Source organism: Gambusia affinis, linkage group LG17, assembly GCF_019740435.1.
Source record: "Gambusia affinis linkage group LG17, SWU_Gaff_1.0, whole genome shotgun sequence".
In the NCBI taxonomy this organism is placed as follows: Eukaryota; Metazoa; Chordata; class Actinopteri; order Cyprinodontiformes; family Poeciliidae; genus Gambusia; species Gambusia affinis.
Window position 1 is genome coordinate 14,852,421 of NC_057884.1, and position 20,064 is coordinate 14,872,484.

At 37.1% G+C, this 20,064-nt stretch overlaps 1 protein-coding gene across 1 annotated transcript in view; it reads left to right on the forward strand.

Annotated features, from left to right (window-relative positions):
- The window catches only part of rai14 (retinoic acid induced 14), a 39,261-nt gene extending 20,553 nt beyond the window's left edge, over positions 1-18,708 (forward strand). Inside the window, 17 exon segments of the mRNA XM_044144176.1 lie at positions 2,499-2,587; positions 2,750-2,814; positions 3,927-3,984; positions 4,159-4,229; positions 7,939-8,045; positions 8,173-8,404; positions 10,637-10,723; positions 11,009-11,098; positions 11,685-11,810; positions 12,339-12,434; positions 14,657-15,352; positions 15,497-15,975; positions 16,404-16,572; positions 16,681-16,848; positions 17,074-17,232; positions 17,335-17,400; positions 17,811-18,708. Of these exon segments, the coding sequence (XP_044000111.1) occupies positions 2,499-2,587; positions 2,750-2,814; positions 3,927-3,984; positions 4,159-4,229; positions 7,939-8,045; positions 8,173-8,404; positions 10,637-10,723; positions 11,009-11,098; positions 11,685-11,810; positions 12,339-12,434; positions 14,657-15,352; positions 15,497-15,975; positions 16,404-16,572; positions 16,681-16,848; positions 17,074-17,232; positions 17,335-17,400; positions 17,811-17,897 (2,845 nt within the window). The 3' untranslated portion in view covers positions 17,898-18,708.
- The last annotated feature ends 1,356 nt before the right edge of the window (positions 18,709-20,064 follow it).

A 20,064-nucleotide genomic window follows, 5' to 3' on the forward strand; every position in this document is an offset into this window, starting at 1 on the left:
AGAAGCAAATATGCAGATTTTCATGAGCCGCTGCAAACACACAGCCTTTTCATTTCATGTCCAGCACTAATCCTTGACCTTTTGTCTATATCCGCTCAAACGGATGTACACTCAATTTTGATACGTCAACATGATTGTGATAGTTTTGAACTGAACTTCCTTACAGATCACATAGAGAGTATCTCTATGGTAATAAAACCTATTTGTAAGGGATGCAGAGCTTGTTGTGTGCTTCTTTGTGTGTGTGCACATCCTACACGTGCACAGTGAGGGGAGACAGGCATGTACACCGGTTGTTGTTTATTTCATTCATGCTCAGAGGTGGAAGGGAATTGTATTGATTGACCTCTTCGTACGTATGGCTCACATACTGCTTGATAGTTATGGTATTAATAGGCATGAGGCAGTATTTTAAAACTGTAATTGGTCCAAAGAAACCCAGTGGAACAAGACCGTCAAAACTGTAGGTACACAGAAATTGTTAGTAGAATGTTTTGGTATCATTACTAATCCAGCTCCTTTGGATTTCCTAAAACAGTGAAAGTGCTTATTGATGCAACACACTAAAGAATCTTAATCCAGTTATTTAAACCTAAAAATTTTATGTTGTAATGTGAGAGGTGCTCACATGTGTTTTCTTTTAAATAGCCTTCAATTAAAATAAAAGCTGGTTGTTGAAGGTGTTCTACAAAATCTCTAAAGTTGAGGAAAACCACATATCTAAAATATTTTGAAATGCACTGGGCATTCATCAGATGGGTATTCATGGCTGTTACATGTAGAAAATGCCATAACATCTGAGAGGCATTAAGCGCAGATGATTTTAGGCTTTTCTTGTTTTTCTGAGCTCTGCTAAGATGTTAATGCAGCTGAGCCACTGTTTTATCATTTTATCTTATCATTTTTTATAATTGCATTGGATTTTATGATTGTGTATAGCACTTAGGTCCTGTCGGTGTATAAAGTGCTTCATAAATAAAGTTGGTCTGGTATCTTAGCTGCCAGGACTTCTAGCCTGTTTATCTCGAAACCGAGCTAGTGAGGTTTGTTTGTAGTCTGTCAAAAGCAGAAGCCCGGCTTTGTCCTACTTATGGGTCTACATGGTTTGTGTGGGCTTGCAGCTGTGAACGATCTACGTTGCTGTCGATGGAACAAAAATAAACAGGAATTAGGTTGGAGTGAGTTTGTCGTGTTGTTAACAAATCTGCTAGGAGTTGCATGGCCCAGCCTCTGGCACACCACATATCCTCCCTGCAGTAGCTGGCCAGGTGACTCCTCCTCCTCCATATCAAGACATCTTTTATCTTGAACACACCATTGTTTCCAGTGTCAGTTACAAACACTGAACATCTACAGTTTTGTCTATGGTGGCAAAAAATAAGACTTTTCCAGCAGCAAGAGGAATCACCATAGAGATCCCTATTCATAGGCCTCTATTAATCACTTCACATAGAAAATGAACAGATCTACCAAATCTATTCCTTTTAGGCCAACATTTTTCATAACAAAGAGCAGTACATGACAATATTTTTTTTTACTGGTTAAAATCCATTCACCATTGTCTTCTCCATTCACTGTATTGGCATCTTGCTAGGTGTATCAACTTCCCTCATCTGTTGCTCATACATACATCCTTTCAACTGTGTTATCGTTCTTTTCATACAAGCATGTTGAATCTCAGCATAAATTCTCGGTACACATTCTGAATGAATGCTATTATATTCCTCGTTACCTTGATTTCAAGAAACCATTCGATAATTGTGTTTTCCTCTAGGCATCTGTTCTATTTTTAATTTTTTTTAGCAAGTGTCAGTATCTTAATTTATTAGATTTAGTTTCATGGCTTCATGAAGGATATCTTATTGTAAGAAACCGGATGTAAAATCTTTGTTCTAAAAGCTAAACAGTGGGTCTCTAATTTAGACAAATGGGAAAAGCAAGATCGTACTTTAAAGCTTAAACAAAATTACTGATTCAATTTTCTATCAAATAAAGCCTAAAACAGTAGACAAGATGTCATTTAATCTGATTAGCCTTGAACATGGCCATAAAAGTGAAAGGTTGCTAAAATATATAAACAAACTAATTACAATTTGTATTTTTTTAAATGAAGAAAGCCAATATGCATGTTTTTAAGACTGCCATATTCTCTTTACACTGAATCTACAGTAGCCAGAGTAATGCAGTCGATATGATTTCCATACGATGACTGAGAAATGTTTTGGTTCTGTTTCTACTGACAGACGCTTCCCTGACACTTACCTCATGCGTGTAAAACCGGCACCAAGCTGCATTGCTCACCGGCACGTGGCTGTAATGTGGTCCGTGCTGCGGCTGAGATGTGCAGCTGCTGTGGATTCTGTTAGAGGGGAATAGAAATAAAAATCACAATGTTCCTTACTGTACATCTGACTTTTGTGTTACAAATGAGGTGTCATGTAAACATGCTTGTTGTAATTCTGCAACTAATTTGTTCCCCGCTTTGGATTTGTGAACAGACTTCATGTAGCAGCTGCTCGTGGCCTAACAGAATGCCTCGCTGTGATGTTGGCTCATGGAGCTGACCTCTCAGTTACAGATGCTGCTGGTATGTACTGTAGTCACAAGTTACATTCTTGTAACTGTAAAAGGAAACTCTTAGAAAGAATTCACATTATTATCTCTATAATTGTCTGTAGCTGTATCTTGCTCTTTTTTTATGTCAATTAATTCTGTTTTAACTAAAACATTTTTATTACTCTTTGTTAAGGCTTTACTCCCTTACACCTGGCTGCCAAAAACAATCACCTGGAATGTTGCAGGAGGCTTATTCAGGTAATGTTCATAAACCAAGGTGTTTTTTTTTTTTTTGTCATAGAATAGTAATATTCCAGGATCTAGACTAAATTCATGTTCAAAATATTGTGCCAGTAAAATTTCAGATTTGTCAACACGTCTTTGGTGTGTGCTTAAAACCAAATTGAGCTTTATAACACCTTGCAAAAGTATTCGAACCAACTGGTTACCCTTTTTTCATATTACAGAATCAAATTTCTGTTTATTTTTATTCACATTTTCAACACAAACTGGTGCATATTTATAAAGTATATTGAAATGAAGCATGGCTTTACAACTATTTGTACAAAGAAAAATAGGGTTGCATGCATTTGCATTCAGACCAACTCCAAAACAACACTTTGAACCAGCACTTGTCCCAAACGCAACAGATGCTAAAGAAAAGCTATAAACAAAGTATCATAATTTTCCTTCTACTTAATTTATGCTATTTTTTAGTTGGTCTATCACATAAAATGCCCAAAAGTACAAGTAGTTTCTAGTTGTAATGTTATTCAACAATTTGAGTGGGATGAATACTTTTGAATGCATTGTAATTTTTAGGTTTAATGTAAAATATAAGCATCATCTGGCATTTTCTAACTTCAATTCTGTGTTGCAATCTAAGAGCATAACAAAGTATATGACGTATCTGAACCAAATGAAGCCTAGTGTCTGAATTGTCATTTTGCTGCAATGGTGCTTGAAACCAGACAGTTTCAGGGCTTCATTTCTTTACCCTGCTGAATGTGTGTACAGATCAGTAGGTCAGCAGGACAGAGAGGCTGTAACACACACTATTCCCACTCTCATCTGCTGACTTGACTACCTCATGACAGTCTGCAGCATCACCGCAGCACACTACCTTGCCTCCTTGCTCAAACTAGAGTCTGCTGCATAGCAGATGTCTTAAATGCTCTTTCTGTCAGATTGCGTAAACTACTTGCTGTCTACTATTCATAGGAAACAGTCAACTAAATGAAAGACCAAATGTAACAAAAAACAAGGCAAGTTTTTTTTTTCAGTGTTTTGAGGAGAAACAATAGCTAACAACTCAGCTTGTCCACTTTGAAATTTTGCATTTGCTAAAAAATGCTCTCTTCTTACTCCAGAGTAAATGTCCCGTTGATCCAGCGGATAGCTCAGGAAGAACTGCTCTGCATCATGCTGGTAGGTATCTCAGCAGCTTTAGAGTCAATTATACAGAGGATATTTTATATAGACTTGGTCTGAACGTGGGAATGCTTCTTGGAGGATTAACTTTAAGCTGTAATTTCATTTAGATAAAATTCATCCTCCATATATGGAATTAAATGATAGCGTTTCTTTTCATTTGATCCTCAGCTGCTGGTGGGAACGTCCAGATTGTTCAGCTGCTGTGTGAACTCAAAACCTCCATCAACCAAAAAGATATAGTATGTATTTTATAACTTCTTCTGCTCTATGAACAAAGTGTGATGTGACATTGTCATTACATTTGCTACTTCATCTATTTATCTAGATTCCCACAAAGGAACATTCAGAATAATAAATTAAATGAAAATAGGTCTGGAAAATCTAGAACATATTTGTATTTTAACAGCTGATCAATCCAAAAAATAGAAATCCATCTTAGCTTTGTATCTCAACAAAGGAATTGAATCTGTAGGGACAGTGTGACGGGGCAGAAAAATGTGTAGTTCTGAAACTGCAACTGGTGAAAAACCCTGGTGCATACCTTGACAGTGCTAACAGGCGCTCTCCCAGGGAGCTCCTCTTTGTTCATTTCTAAACTATGTTCAGAGAAAGAAAACACTGACATATGTAAATTAGCTGCAGCAAGTGTTCTTCAGTAGAAGGGAGCCTCATGAGCCAACATTTCCTCTCATTTGTCATCTGTTTGAAGATTAATTTCTGTGTGTGCACTTAAGGTAAAAGGTCAGAGTTCTGTGGGAACTTATGGTGCAGACATGTGGTCTCCATTGCAGTGACAGACCATGTCTGTGGTTTTTATCCAGCTGGGAAGTGAAACCATGAAATGGCATGTGTGTGTGTTTGTGTATGTGTTTAAATAAGAGAGGGGGGAAAAACAAGCTTACTTCCATTTTATTATGCTCTTTCTGGCTTGTTAGAAATAAACTCATACTATATTATGACACCCACTAAACTGTCGTTGAACTTAGCTGTAAATTTGATAATTTATGTCCCGTTAAAACAGATGTTAGCCATGGTTTTATACATATAAGTTCTAAGTTTCATAAAAAACCATTCAGGACTTTGAGGTGAATTCATAGCAGGTGTCTGTAAATAAAACTGTATTATTGTTATAATAATTACATGTAGATGTGAAGTAAAACTAGTAAAACCGTTAGCAATTAATCATTAGCCTTCACTAAAATTTGTTTTTTGAAGGCAGCCATATTTCTCTCTTCAAAAGCAAAAACCTACTTCTGTCTTCTGTTAAAAACCAAGAGAAATCATAACGTCATGTTCACTGAATATCATTTACTTTTCCAGCCATAATTATCTGCCAATGTGTATGAGCAGTTTGAGGCTCTCTGTCTTCTGTTAGTGCTGGTGAACCGGTCATCTGGAGTACAAGTTTTAAGTTTTTAAGCCTGAACAGCACATGCCAGCTTGTTGGCCTGAGGCATACATCACAGCTGTATCATATTGCTGTACCTGGATTTGACTTTAATGAACACAGTGCAAAGTAAAATGAAACAGAGAAGCATCCATATTTGAAAAGCAACTGCATAACAAACAGAAAGATTAATCGTTCTTTGTCATCCATGTTTCAAATTCAGTTGATAAAAATATATTTTAAGGCTTCTTTAGTTGTATATTTTTTTAATAGAGTGTATAATAACATCTAGTATGCCTGTAGAGGTCATTTATAAACCTCAGCATTAGTATGAAAAACACAATCTGTGTTTGGGATTTTATGTTGCAACTGCATTAAGCTGTGCTACCTTTATTTGCACAACCAGTTTTTATATATCATGGCCTATGTTCTCGTTTTTCTTGAAGACATTTTTCCTCTTATCCAAATCCCCTTGGGCAGGTATAATTACTGTTGATAGGAACCTAAGGTTTCTAATTAGAAACATATGTAGTGCTCATTTAATATATGCTAATCATGTGTCAGATGTTCTGTATTGTAAATGATATTCCTTGTGGAATAGTACAGAATTGTTTTACTGCCAGTACTTTGTAGTTTATTGGTATTTAGTATCCAGCAATGATTCAGTGTGAGGTTAAAAGTCTTGTAGATTTGGAGGTTGAATGACAGGGCGCCAAACTAAGTAAAACCTTACTGACCTATGGGAATATGTTAAAGGGATATTCTGGAATATATATATATATATATATATATATATATATATATATATATATATAAAACAGATTATCTCCTCCTGGATTTATGAAAGCCTAACTTCATGTAAGAAACTGTTACTGACAGCACAGAAAAAAGAAACCTTTTTAGAAGCCTGAAACATTTACAAAATAAATTCAGTTAAAATGATCAAATGCCAAAATATTCATAGCATCTCTGTAAAGTAAGAGAGAATAGCACAGTATAAAGATCATTTTAATAGTTGTCCTGAATCCAGATCAAGTTAAGCTTTGAAGAAAGCATTTTTAAAGCCTCAGAAACTGATACAGTGTTTTAGTTACTGCCTGGATTCCTCTCATCGGCTTCCTTTAGCTTTACACTTTTGCCCAAATGTGGGTAATTTGTCAGAGAGAGTGCCTCCAAGTTATGAACATATCTAAACTTACACATCTAGGCCAAATAACACACCTGTATAGTTATATACCCACACACGCACACGCTCACACGCACTTAATCTGTTGCCCAGAAAAGGACAAAATCATTTTTGCTGTTTGGTTTCCAAAGTAGCAGCAACACAATCTGGGCAGAGCCGACAGGCCTGCTAAAGTCCTTAGCAGAGCTCCAAAAAAACCCAGAACATAGTTTTGTCCTCTTTGGTCTGTGGAAACAGCAGCAGCCTTGTAATATAAAACACCCAACTATGCTGACGTGGTTTGCTGTTTCATGTAGTTCCTTTGCTTGTTGGTCTGGGCCTGTTTTTGAAAATCATGTTTCAGGGTTATTAGAAATTACCATGGGAAGGATAGTTATTCACAGAATTTGCTTTTGGAACTCTTCATGTGTGGATAAGTATTTTTTTTATATATAGAGTTTGGTGGAACATTTGTGTTCCTAGACTCCATTTTGCAAACATAGGAAACCAGCTTTCTTCAATTTTGGTGTGTAGTGTTGATACATAAAATATGTATCCAATCCAAGGTGGGCCCTACCTACCACATTCTAGTCTGTTAAAGATAGGCAGAAAAAATTGTTGAGATGTTTGAAAATGTCAGAAATCTTGCCTCTTTTAACCATGTTGGCCTGAACATGTGAGTAAAAACAACCATTCAGCACAAGGCTATATTTAAATGGTTGATTGGGGTTAGAATCAGTCAGTCCAGGTGAAGAAGGTGCTACATTTCATGAAATACTGCTGCTGTGAGTCAGCTCTGACAGCTGTGTGTTAAATTCTGCAGAACCCAGTCATTAAAGCTGCAGCTTTGCCATTTTGGAATTTTTTCCCTACAAAGACATGTGAAAACCACATAGAGTACCAATTAAAGGTCTAATACACCTTACTATTAACTATTTAGTACAAAGGACGACGGTCAGACTCTTTTCTGTCCTTTGCTAGACAAAATAATAGAAAAATTACTCTTTGTTTTGTGAAAAATATGTACATTCCTGAGCTTATGAACTAGTTTTTGTTCTAATAATTTCAGAATATGCTAATTCAAATAATAATAACACAAAAGTTTAAGGTGTCTCTTATAAATTTGCAGAATTTAAGGTTGAACAATGTCCAGACCATTAAAAAACAGAAAATTTGACATGTGAGATCTGTGATATTCATTTACAACATGTCTCATTGATTCTTGTTCATATTGCTCTAAGTTTTGCCACCACACAGACAGTTGACATGCTCATGACAAAGACCACAGCTTTGCGTTGTACCCACTGTTTTATAGATGTTTGTATTTGGCAGTTGAAAGCTATAATATGTTCAGTATGACAAGGTTCAGTGTTTGCAATGTTTGTCTGTCTCAAAGGATGGCCTCACTCCATTGATGCTATCAGCCAAACACGGTCATCCTGAGGTGTGCAGCACTCTGATAGACTGTGGTGCTGAAATCAACACTCCTGACAACTGTGGCAGGTAAAGAAATAATAATTTAACACACACTTGGAAGCAGTCTAGATATTCATAAAACATTTTCTTGCACACAGTTGGAAGTTTTCATTTGTACTTTCGTGCTTTGATACAAGGTCTGTCCATGTTGTAGGACTGCTTTGATGCTTGCAGCTGAATCCAACGCAGTCGCTGCGGTAGAGGTTTTAGCTCAGAAAGGAGCAGACCTTTCCGCTGTAGATTCAGAGGGAAATGATGTTGTACACTATACCAAGATGTTGGGCAGCTCTGAAGCCCAGACTGCCCTCTTGGCTGCTCTGAATAGACATCCACTTTTGGGTAAGACTTAAGAATAAAACGACTCTTCACAGAAAAATACACAGGCAGTGTAAATACAGTATTTCAAGTTCAATTTTTAATGTAACCTGGCCTAATTGGTATTTTACTTTCATTGACTGTTCTTTAAATAAAACCAAAATTCAGGTTTCAAGCTTTTCCATGGATCAGGAAACTATGCTCAGTCTATTGCTGAGGTTTCAATACGATAGCAACACTGCCATCTACTGTTATACTGTGGTTACTGTTACTGGTGTTTCTAATATGATTTATTGAAGTGTATGCTTAAACTTTCAGCTCTGGATGCCAAAAGTCTGAAATTTGTGACCCCTGCCCCTGGTTACACAAATAAGCATTTTTGATAAGCCAAATATACATGGGCATAATGTCGACAAATCATTCTCATCTGTAGAGGATCTCACTGTCCTGTGCTTGTTGACTTCTCTACATACTGCACTTTCTGTTCCTGTTTTCAAAATGCTCATAAAATATCAAAGCTACTCTCTAACCAACCAATAAACACTTCAGTGCTACGTTGATTATAACGTTCTTATGAATGAAATTTTAAAGCTTACAGGAATGTGTGATTATAGAGCTCATATTTACATCTGCATCAAGGGTGTAACTTTGTGTTGTAAGCTGGTGGGGATGAGGAGGGGCTGGAGGGTGGGGGCTTTCTGATGCACCCAGTTACTGGAAGGCCTTTTCTTTTTTAGTGCTAAGAATAATGCCAAAACTTACATGCGAATGCCATACGGTGTTATTCAATAAATTAGGATATATATATTGATCAGGCTTAACGGATTAATAGTACCTTTCAAAAATAAATTTTTAGCAGGTGTTAAACATACTACAAAATATAAATATGTTAAAGTGGGCGTAATCTATATCATATCTTTCACTTGGTGATGGAATTACTAACAAAGAATTTTTTCAGTCATATTCTAATTTATGGAATGAGTCTGTATTTGTGGAATATATTTGCTTTAATATAGCAAATAATATATTTGCTTTATTAAATCATATTTAATATTATTAATTTATTTATAATGTATTTGGGTCTGGTTGGGGCAGTTGGTGAGTGACCATCAATGTTACTGGATTCTATAAAATGTGTCTTAAAGTTGATATGCTGATGTTTGTATGTAAAAAAAAAAATGTATTCTTTCTGCCTATAAATTTATAAATAGTTTGGTTTCTGTCAGTTCTGTAAAGCTCCTGTTCTTTATGAAATATTTCATCCTGTTTGATGATTGCCCTGAATATCGCCATGTTCTACGAACAAATGATGCCTTGATGTTCTGGGAAAATGTAGAAAAACGGGTTGTTGTATAATTTCTTTCTCAGTCGATGAGCTTAACGTTATGGAATGAGTCTGTATTTGTGCCATGATATAGCGGAGCCCAGAGCAAAGATTACGCTTTATTAAATCATATTAATATTAATAAAACAAAAACATTTTCCAGATTCAGATTTATGTTTTTGAATTTTCCTCTTGCAATCATTAGGAAGGAACACTCACGGTGATTGATTAGTTAACTTAAACATTTGCACTGTCAGAAAATGTAGGTCGCCTTATTTTTGTGTTAATATAAATCTATAAATAGAATGGTTTCTGTCAGTACTGTAAAGATACAAGAGCAAAGCTAAATTTATCTTTTATATTTATCCAATTAAAGCTTTTTACTCACCTGTGAAATGCGACCCCTTTGGACCTTGTTATAGTTTAAAAGTCTTAACGATATTTAGCTAATTGTTCTTTTCAGATTCATCCTGTTTGATGATTTTCCCTACCATTGATATTCCTGACTGAATATAAAACAATAGCACATGTAAGACACTGCCGCTCACAGTAGGTCACGTGATGTCCAATCCACTAGATCAATGAGCGGACTTGCCATTTACCTTTTACAAAAAAATTTCGTTTTACAAATACAGCGCGCAGCTGCTGCCGAGTTACTGTCCGCACATAGATGCAGGCACATAAAAAAAACAAATGAAGAACGAAATGTTGGTGGGGCCTGTCCCTGTCAGGCCAAAGATTACGTTCAAGTGCATCAGGAATTAAAACCAAAAAAACAAAAACATTTTCCAGATTCAGATTTATGTTTTTGAATTTTCCTCTACAAAATTTCTCAGGCAAAAAACATCACCTCCTGATTTTTCAGAATAAAACTTAAAACATGTTTGACCATTCTTCTACTAACCAGCACAGAATCCCACCTCTGATTTTTCTTTCTCCTTTTGTCAATATCTGTCTCATTCTCCTACTGGCTTCTTAGCATGATCAGGTAGCTAAGCTAAGTGATGAGCGGATCACAACTCCCAAAAAACGAAAAGCACCTCCACCTCCTAATAGTCCACTGCAGGTAAATGCATGTCTTTCTGTGCATGTCTGAAGTGAATTAATAAAAGGAATAATGAATTACAGTCATTGATTTGTTGTTGTCTTTCCTGTTCTGTCCCCCTTTCTGTTTTCTCAAAGCAATCCAGCTTGTTATTGTTTTATTTGTGTTGCTACTGACCATCATATTAGAAAAACTAGTTATTAATGGTGAAAATTAATTCTCAGCCAAGTGTAGTGCTTCTCTAAAACCGGTTTTATACAGATAGGAAAAATTTATCCTAAATGTGTATATTTGATCGTCCTTCAGAGTTCTGGACCCTCCTCTCCTTCTGCTGTTACTCCTACCAGCACTCCTGCTTCCAACAAAGGTGACACTCCAAAGAGATTTAACTACAAGGTAGGACTAAACTGAAAAGGTTGCGCTAAGAACTTTCTGTTTTTTACTTTATTGTTGTATGCCATCAAAGTTATTCGTACCTCTTCAACTTTTCACATTTTCTCAGTCTGTTTGATTAGAATTTTATATAAAAAACCAACACAAAGTACGACATATCTGTGAAACAGGTGGAAATTAGCTAATAGTTTTCTTAACATATAATAATCTAGAAATGCAGTGTGCATTTTTTATTAAACAGTAAGTTGTATGACTAGAGTCAAATGAACACTACTTACTAAGTTGGTGACCATATAAGGCAAGTGGTTTTTATCTAGATGTATTTTTGTTAAAGGAGTTAATGAACACCTCTTTTCCAAAAGTTAACTACAAATATGTGCTACTTTGTGTTTGTCTTTTACATAAAATCCTAATGAATTGGATAAAAGTTTCTGACTATAATGTGATAAAATGTGAAAATGTTTAAAGGTCGTGAATGGTTTTGAACTATATTTGTAGTTGAGGGTCAGCCTGCCAAAAGTTTTTCCATTTGTCTATTCCCCTTCTTTGCCACAACCCTTCACTTCTGTCTCCTCCCCTCATCGCAAAGGAGGACGAGTTTACAGGATTACCACTGAAAGAGGTTGAGAAGCTCCATGAAGAGAGAAGCATGTTGCTGGAGACAATCAAAGACCTGAAGCAGACAGTGGAGACGGTGACCGTTCCTCAGCTGGAGGTGAGGGTAATAATGATTAACAAACGGACTGTGTGGGGCTTGTTGACTTTGCTTCTGGGCAGCTTTAACACCAGGTGGGTGAATGAGACTAGAAGAGCTCAACAAAGAATGACATCATTGCGGCTGCAATAATACACAGTGTAGAGAGCTACAAACACACACTGAATATTTATTAAACCATACACTTGGCAACTATACCTCTTAACGCATTCTAACTGGATCAAGAATTTTTATTGAGTTCAAAGAATATTTTTGACATTATTCACCACATCAAAAGACTTTTTGACATAAACTGATTTAAAGATAATCTTCAAAAAGCAATCTTAAATTTGTTTTGTCATTTTCGTTTTATTTGTAGTCCTTTTTCTAAGTTTAGTATGTTTCCGACTCATCTGCCTTCTTAAAAGGAGGCCTAAGCTAAGCTTACAACAGGTCACAACTTGTGGTGTTTTCCTGACGATACCTGGAGGTCCCTAATGCTGCCTTTATGTGTCTCTTTGGCATGTGAATATATGTGTTTGTTGGCAGGTCGAGCACACAGCGTCTGCAGCTCTGGTTTCTGCTCTGCAAGCCAGGATCACTGCTCTCACTTTGGAAAACCAGGAGCTTGCAAACAAACTGAAGGTATGTGTGTCTTTGTTGTTTACTTCCATGTTTAAGTGGTAAAGCCTGAATAGATTCACTAAATTTACTCAGTTTTAGAGTGTATGATTAATGTTGCTGTGTTTCAGGATGTACATAGATGGAGAATAAAGAAAGCAACCACAAAGTAGCATAACCAAGCAAATTGGTCAAGATCCTCCAAACTAGCCCTAAAAAGGAATTTTGTAACACGAAAGATTTGATTGTTAAAATCCCTAGGTTATTGAGAAAGTCTTGAATCCACCAAAAGCAATGTAATGGAAAAGCTATTTAAGTTTTGATTTTGTGGAGCCAAAATATCTTTAAGGTACAATAGAACTTTGTTGGTAATACATTTAAATTGAAAGGGAAAATTTGATAACTTTTGATGGCTTTAAGAGAGATGTTTTCTGAATTATTCGCTGAAGAACTTTAATAGCAGCATTATGAAATAACTGGAATATCTTCTGTCATTTTTGTGAACTGCCCAACTTGTTCATCTTAGAAAAAAATATTTGAACAAGTTCTTTTTTCCCAATTTTTGAAAAGTGTTTCCCTTCTTAATTATTTCTGTTTCTCGAACCTTTCCAGTTTGGAAAAAAAAGAAGACTTTCATCATTGTTGACAAAACCTAATATTCAAAAAACAGGTTGTGCATATCTATTGATCCTTCCTAGTTTAATACAGTTTAGAACCGCTAAACTCTACACTGTTATGTTTCCCAAATTTTTGCAAAAGAATTTATAAGATTAGACATACACTGTCTGTTAACATCAATTTGCAAGTCTTGCCAGAGATTCTCAATTATATTCAGGTCTAGACTTTGTTTAGACCAAAATGCTTTGATCATTGTAGTTTTGGCTATATGTTAAGCTTCTCTGGCCACTAACAGGTTTCCTTACAAGATTTCTATTCATCAGGGTGATGTGCAGTCTTGGTGTTCTGTCACACATAGAGTCCAATAAAGGCTCAAGGGTAAAACTAGTAGATGTTCTGTTGACAGATTCTCCCATCTGATGGTTTCACTTCTCCTCAAGAGTTATCTTAGGCCTTTTGGCTGCTTCTTATTAATGCTCTCTTTGTCTGCTTTGTCACTTTAGATAGGTGGCCATGTTTTGGCTTGCAATAATCTTTCCTCTGTTGGATGGTGAATTTAACACATTTCTGGCAGATGTTCAAAGCTTTGGATATTGTAACTTAACCTATAAACTATTCCACATTATGCTGGATGTGTGGAGTTTGTTCTTTGATTTCTGTTTGTTCTTTGATGTTCCCTAGGAAACCCCCATTCTTTCACTGAGCATCTCTATTGTTTCTGAGATTACATTACGCAGACCGACAAGAGCTGACTACAAAATCTACACTGCAGATGTATTATTTTCCTTCCACTTCACAATTCAGTGACACTCTTGAAGTTTGTGGTTGTGGAAAAACTGTGAAAAACGATTCAGAAGGGATAAACATTAAAATGTTGCATATCCTGGGTGAATATGAATACTCCACAGTTACTGAAATCCCCCAAAAAATGCTCTCCAGAGAAGCTGCACAGTTTGATCTGTGTGCTTTTGCACCAAGGGCAAAAATAATCGACCTCTGTGTTATCCAAGTTTAGAGAAAGAGGAACTTAATGAGTTATTTTGACCTTCTGGATAAATACAGCAGTGTCATCTGCATAGCGAATGAGTTCTCAGTTTTGACTGAAGCTCCTCAGGCAATGTTTGGATAAATGGTGACCTGAGTGATTTGAAGGAGATTTTTAAAGAAATTTGAAGTTATGTTAATTAAAAATAAAAACCACCATATTTGCCAGTAGTCTTTTAGGATGGGTTTTGAAAGACACTTTCACGGTTTACATGAGCCTGTCGTTGCTTCTGAACACGAGAAGACTCAGCAAATCAAGTTTCACTACTGTTTTTAAAGCTTTACATGATTTGTAATGTATTCAGTTAACAATGCATTATGCATTAGTATTTATTTTATTATTATGTTCTGCTTAAAGTTTAACAGTTTTGGTTGTACAAAATAAAAGTAATTCCTGCAAATGTTAACCAAGCTTTGGCTTGGCTAAGAGGCCAAAGCTTCAGGTAATACTGGCAATATAATTATTAACTTTCCTTTTCAGTTTACAAAACAATATATCTAAAAAAAAATCAATTATAATAACTTCTTTTTTTTTTCTCCCCTAAGAGATTAGATTCTTACTCTCATGTCCTCTCAACACACAGAGACTTCCATCCCTACCAGGAAATGAGCTAAAGGAGAATAGTCGTCCGAACAGCATGGCCTCCAACTCCTCCTTCCATTCCACACAGGACGAGTTTCATTCACCGGCACAAGCAGCCTCTACAACCCAGGTGGAAGAACAAGAGCATCCCGTTAAACTACAGGAAGAGGGGGGTGAAGACGGGAGCAGGGGGGAAATCAAGATTTTGAAACAAGCACTTGAAAGCCTTCAAATAAAGCTGATTGAAACCAAGAAAGAATACTGCTTGCTTCAGGCTCAGCTGAACTCTGACAGACAGAAACAAAGAGATGAGGATGGAAGCGTTCGAGAGAAAATAAGGGAGGAAGAGTTGATGGAAAGTTTAGCAGAGCTGCAGGCAAAACTGACAGACACTCAAGAGAGATACCATCAAGCTATGGAGGAAGTGGAGGATCTGAAAGCACAGATGGGAAGGGGAGAAGAAGAGTTCACAGAGAAACTGGAGGTGGAGAAACTGGAACATGAGATAAAGCAACTGAAGGTGCGGCTCGTCCAGTTGGAGTCAGAGAAAGACGAAACGGCTCAACGAATCAGACCGATGGAAGAAGCGCTGCAGAGGACAGAGGAGGAGAGGCGGACAGCAAAGGAAAAAGAACTGAGGTCGGCGCAGATCGAAGAGCTTTACAAGGAGGCACAAGAGGAAGTCAGAGTGCTCCAGGTAAAAACAAGATCCAGCCCTTTCAACAAAGTAGAAAAAAGAAACAGTTCAAATGTCTTATTTTAATTCTGAATGTCATTTTTTTCAAATTACATAAACTGTGTCATTATCTCAGTTTGCAATCTCCTAATTGCTGTTGCATAGGAGGCCCTGAAGGGGACGGTCCCCGTTGAAGCCGCAGCCAAAGACTTTGAGGAGATGAAGTCTGATTTAAATGAGGTTATTGCTGGGCAGCAACATCGCTTGCTGGAGCTGTCACACTCCTACAGTGAAACCAAAAGCCAGCTGATTGCCGCTCAGAAAGAACTGGCCGAAGCCCGAGCTGAGAAACCCTCGGCCTCAGCCGTATCTTCAGAGCAACAAGTCCAGATGCTGAGCAGTAAAGTGGAGGAGCTGCAGACATCGCTCGCTGAGACTGAGAGGAAGCTTTCTGCTGCTCAAGAGGACATCACACGCCTGAGGCAGGAGGCCGAGGCTCAGACACAGAGCTCTGTGACCCTTACTGACCACACACAGGTTGTGTCCTCTCTTGGAAATGCCATCAAGGAGCTGGAAAGTGACTTGGAAACCCTCAGAGAACAGCTGCATCAAAAGACAACACAAGTGGAGGCTTTCCAAAAGAGGTACGCAGAGAAACTAAAAGAATGGAGGGGGGGCTTAGAAAATATTTTTAACTGCTGTGCATCACACTAACCGGTTAGTTGTTTTGAAGGAGACCAGCTCGGCTGAAACATTAGACTTCATCAAGTATTGCTTGGACTTTTACTTATGCGTGCAGATTTACTTTTTATGTTTCCGCATTTAAACATTTTAGTCAGGTACACAATCTTGTGAAGTTTTAAATCATTCAATTGTCAATAATCAATCAAACTATTAGTTAAAATAGTTTCCGGATTGTGTCATAAAATGGCACTTATGTGCTTGAAAAATAATCAGACTACCCCTTTAAGATGGTCTTCCAAAACAAAGTTTTGATTTCTAAGCACAACCCACCAACTGAAGAATCATACATGAAGTCTAATTAATTTTCTTGTACTTCTGTGTCACACAGGCTGAATGCAGAGCAAGACGTTACCTCGGAGGATGCAGTGCCCCGTCTGGATCATGAGACCATGCGGGAGCACCTGGAGGGTGAGGTGAACCATCTGACACAGCTCCTTCAGGCAGCCTTAAGGAAGCAGGATGAGATGGCTCTGGAGGCAGCGGATGCGTGGCAGAAGGTAGCAGGAAAAGAAGCAAAGACAACCATATAAGACCATTCATTGCGCCTCTGTGCTTTCCTGATATAACTTCTCATGTTGAACTTGTCCCTTTCTTCCATCCTTTAGGCACGAGATAATCGTGCAGAGCGGGAAGCTCTGCAGGAGCTCTTGATGTCACGGGAGAAAGAGAACCAGACTCTGACCTCCAAACTTGCTGAGGCACAGGATGCTGTGTGTCAACTCAAGCAGCTGGTAGAAAATCATGTTGCATCAGAGAGAGAAAAGAACAAGAGGGTCAGTAATTATCTGTTTATCTGAACCATCTACTTCAGAAAATCAGTTTAAAGAAAGCTTAATCAGATACTAAAAAAGTAAGAATTAACAACAGTTATCTTATAATGCTAGATTTCCTTTAGCTGCATATGTAGGTAAACAAATCTTAATCAGAACACATTTTAGCTTCTTTGTTGCTTTATAATGTTTATTATTATATAAATTGTTGCTTTCTCCCGTCTTCAGATAGATGACTTGTCTCGTGAAGTAGGCAAACTAAAGGAAGCCCTGAACAGCCTATCACAGCTCTCCTACACTTCCTGCTCCCCGTCCAAGAGGCAACAGCAAAACCAGCAGATGGAGACGCTTCAGCAGCAGCTAAAGCAACTTCAGTACCAGCTAGCTGTAAGACTCATTTTAAGTCATACGTAGCAACTTACTGTCAGTACTAATATTTGTTCCTGTGGCACACCTGAACTAAGTTTTTACCTTGTGTTGCCTCTGAAGGAATCAAAGAAGCAGCATGATGAAATAGTGTCAGTCTACAGGATGCATCTTCTCTATGCGGTTCAGGTAAATCACTTAATATTTTTAACTTTTTATAATTTCACCCAGTGCAAGGCCTGCAATCTATCAAATCAGTTTTTCAATGTCAACTAAACAATGTGGACATTTTTGGCATCGTGTGCAATTTGATTGAAATATTGAAATGAATTTGAGTATGGAAATTAGTCAGTTATTTAGCTTACTTACATCCAGGATTTTTTTAAATTTAATAGTTAGGTAAAAAGCATTTAGAAATTTAAACCTGGAATTTTTTATATGAAAACGGTGAAGGAATATTTGTGATAACGGTTAGACCTCAAAAGGTTGTTAAACTGCAGTATTGTAGAAAAGGTCACATGATTCTTTGGAGTTTTGATAATTCAAAACTTTAAAATGAGTTAACCAGTTAATAACTGAGCTTGTGCTGTCTCTCTCAGGGTCAGATGGACGAGGATGTCCAGAAAGCTTTGAAGCAGATATTGAAGATGTGCAAGGTGCCAAGTCAAGCCAAGGAGGCCTGCTAAGAGTCAGCTGGGAGTCTCCACAAAAGCACATTTATTTTTAGATTGAACACACATTGTGCCTGTGGATAAGCCCAGAGTATTTGCTTATAAGGAGTTGGTTTACAAGTATGTGTTTATTGCCTTTGCTAAGGTCATTTTGAACCTTTTAAACCCTCTGCTCTACATACATGAAAGTGTTTTCTGTTAATGGATGACTCGCCTGGGAAAGCACACCCATCAGAAGCCACATGTGAAAGGAAATCGGCCAGGTGTTAGTCTGTAAGACAATTCAGTGTAAAGAATAGGAATCAGTTGCAAAAATAAATATTCAACTATTTTTTTCTGTGTTAATCTTGCAGTTGAAGCCAGCGTTGATGTCCTTTAAAATGTGTTCAGCCAGGTTCCCGCATTGAGAAATATTTCTTTTGAATGCAGATCAGATCAGAGCAGGTGCAAATAGCAGCATTAAGGTTGTAAACACAAGTGTGGAAGAAACACTGTGTAAATTGCTGTGTACAAACTGATCTTCAAACCTGCCAAATAAAAGCATGAAAAAGATTTTCCAACTATAACAATAGACGGAGAAAGGGTCGGGTTGTGCTAAAACCACCAATTTGGGCATTTTAAATGTGTCTTCACTGTGACACAATCACAATGCTAGTGTAGAATTACCCTCACTGACATTTTTTACTGTCAATAGACCCAATTTTTTATAAAATAGATTTTTAAATCACTCATTTCTGTCCAAATTACAGAATTTACATTAGTAGGCCGTCTGAACAATTATTGGAGCTATACTGAAAAGAGGGCAAATGAAAGCTTTCTTTCAGTACTTTCCTACAGAAAAAGCTGAATTCTTCCCAAAATAGTGACACAAAAATAAAATACTTCCCAAGTTACTGTACTGTAACTGTATGAGGGTTGTGCTTATGAGTTTTTCATGTGACTGAGAAGATTTTATTTGTAACAAAGCTCTGTTTGTTGTAGTTGTTTCTAAGCTGTAGATCTTCCTTTTGTCATCCATATAATAGGCTTTAACTGTTGTAGAAAAGAGAAACATTTCACTCCTGACAAATGCGTAACTGTGCATTTTATATTTATATGTTTTTATCTCGGTTTAGTTTCCATACTGTTTTGTCTTGTTTGCAGACTTTTTTTTTTACTTGAAAAGCATTGAAAGCATGTTGGCTAAAAATGATTGGCTGAGTTCTGCCGTGTGCCTGTAAATCATCAAACTTCCTTTTAACATCTCAATTATTTATTTACATTTACCCAATTTTATTTTGTAGTTCCCTTGTTTGATCCAACGTTTGCCTGTAGGTACACATTAAATTCACTGTTTTCATTCTGCACTCCTTTGCCTTAGCACTGATCTTAGGGAGGCCACATTTCTATTGCAAAGCGTTTTGTCTGTTCAGTGTCCAATCAACACTAAAATGATTTTGTTTGGGTGAGTCTCTCAGGTAACCTTTTAAGATCTGAGATGTTTGACAGATCTTATATCTGAGATTGTAGGAGACAAACTTCTTCGCTTTATGCCTCGGCTCACGTTTTGTACCAGGAAAGGGAAATCCGAGAAACTTTGTTGTTTGGTTTACTAACGTTTTTGTAGTGAAAAGAAAAAATTGTTTACCATCCACTTTATTAAATTTTAAAGATAAGCCGTGTTATTTTCTGTGTCTCTTATATTTGCCACCTGCCATGGTTCAGATTAGTCAACTGATACTTGGAAACAACATAAACATGCAAGTAGAGGTTAACAGGATTTTGGTAATATAAGCTAAACAACCTGTTGAGGCGGGGTACATCCTGGACAGGTTGCCAGTCTGTTCCGTGTGTGTCCCTTTCTTAAAATTATAAAATTTTAAGAAAATTTAGATATTTCCCTTTCAGATTTGTTCTGTTCTTTATTTTTTGTCACTCTTAATTCTTTTTAAAAAGAATTAAACTTGCAAATACTGAATTTTTCAAAATATGTTTCATTGATTAAGTGGGGAAAAAAGCCATTCAGACCTACTAGCACCCCTGCACTAGGTCATGTGTGGAAAATAAATCCTCACATGATGTCTCCAGCGTTCCAGGTGAGAGGAACGTTAGCTGGAGACCGCGTCTAAAGAAGCGGTTACATGTTTTACAGTCATCTGAAGTCATGCATTTTCTTGATCATCTTCCAAAACCGACGGAAGAA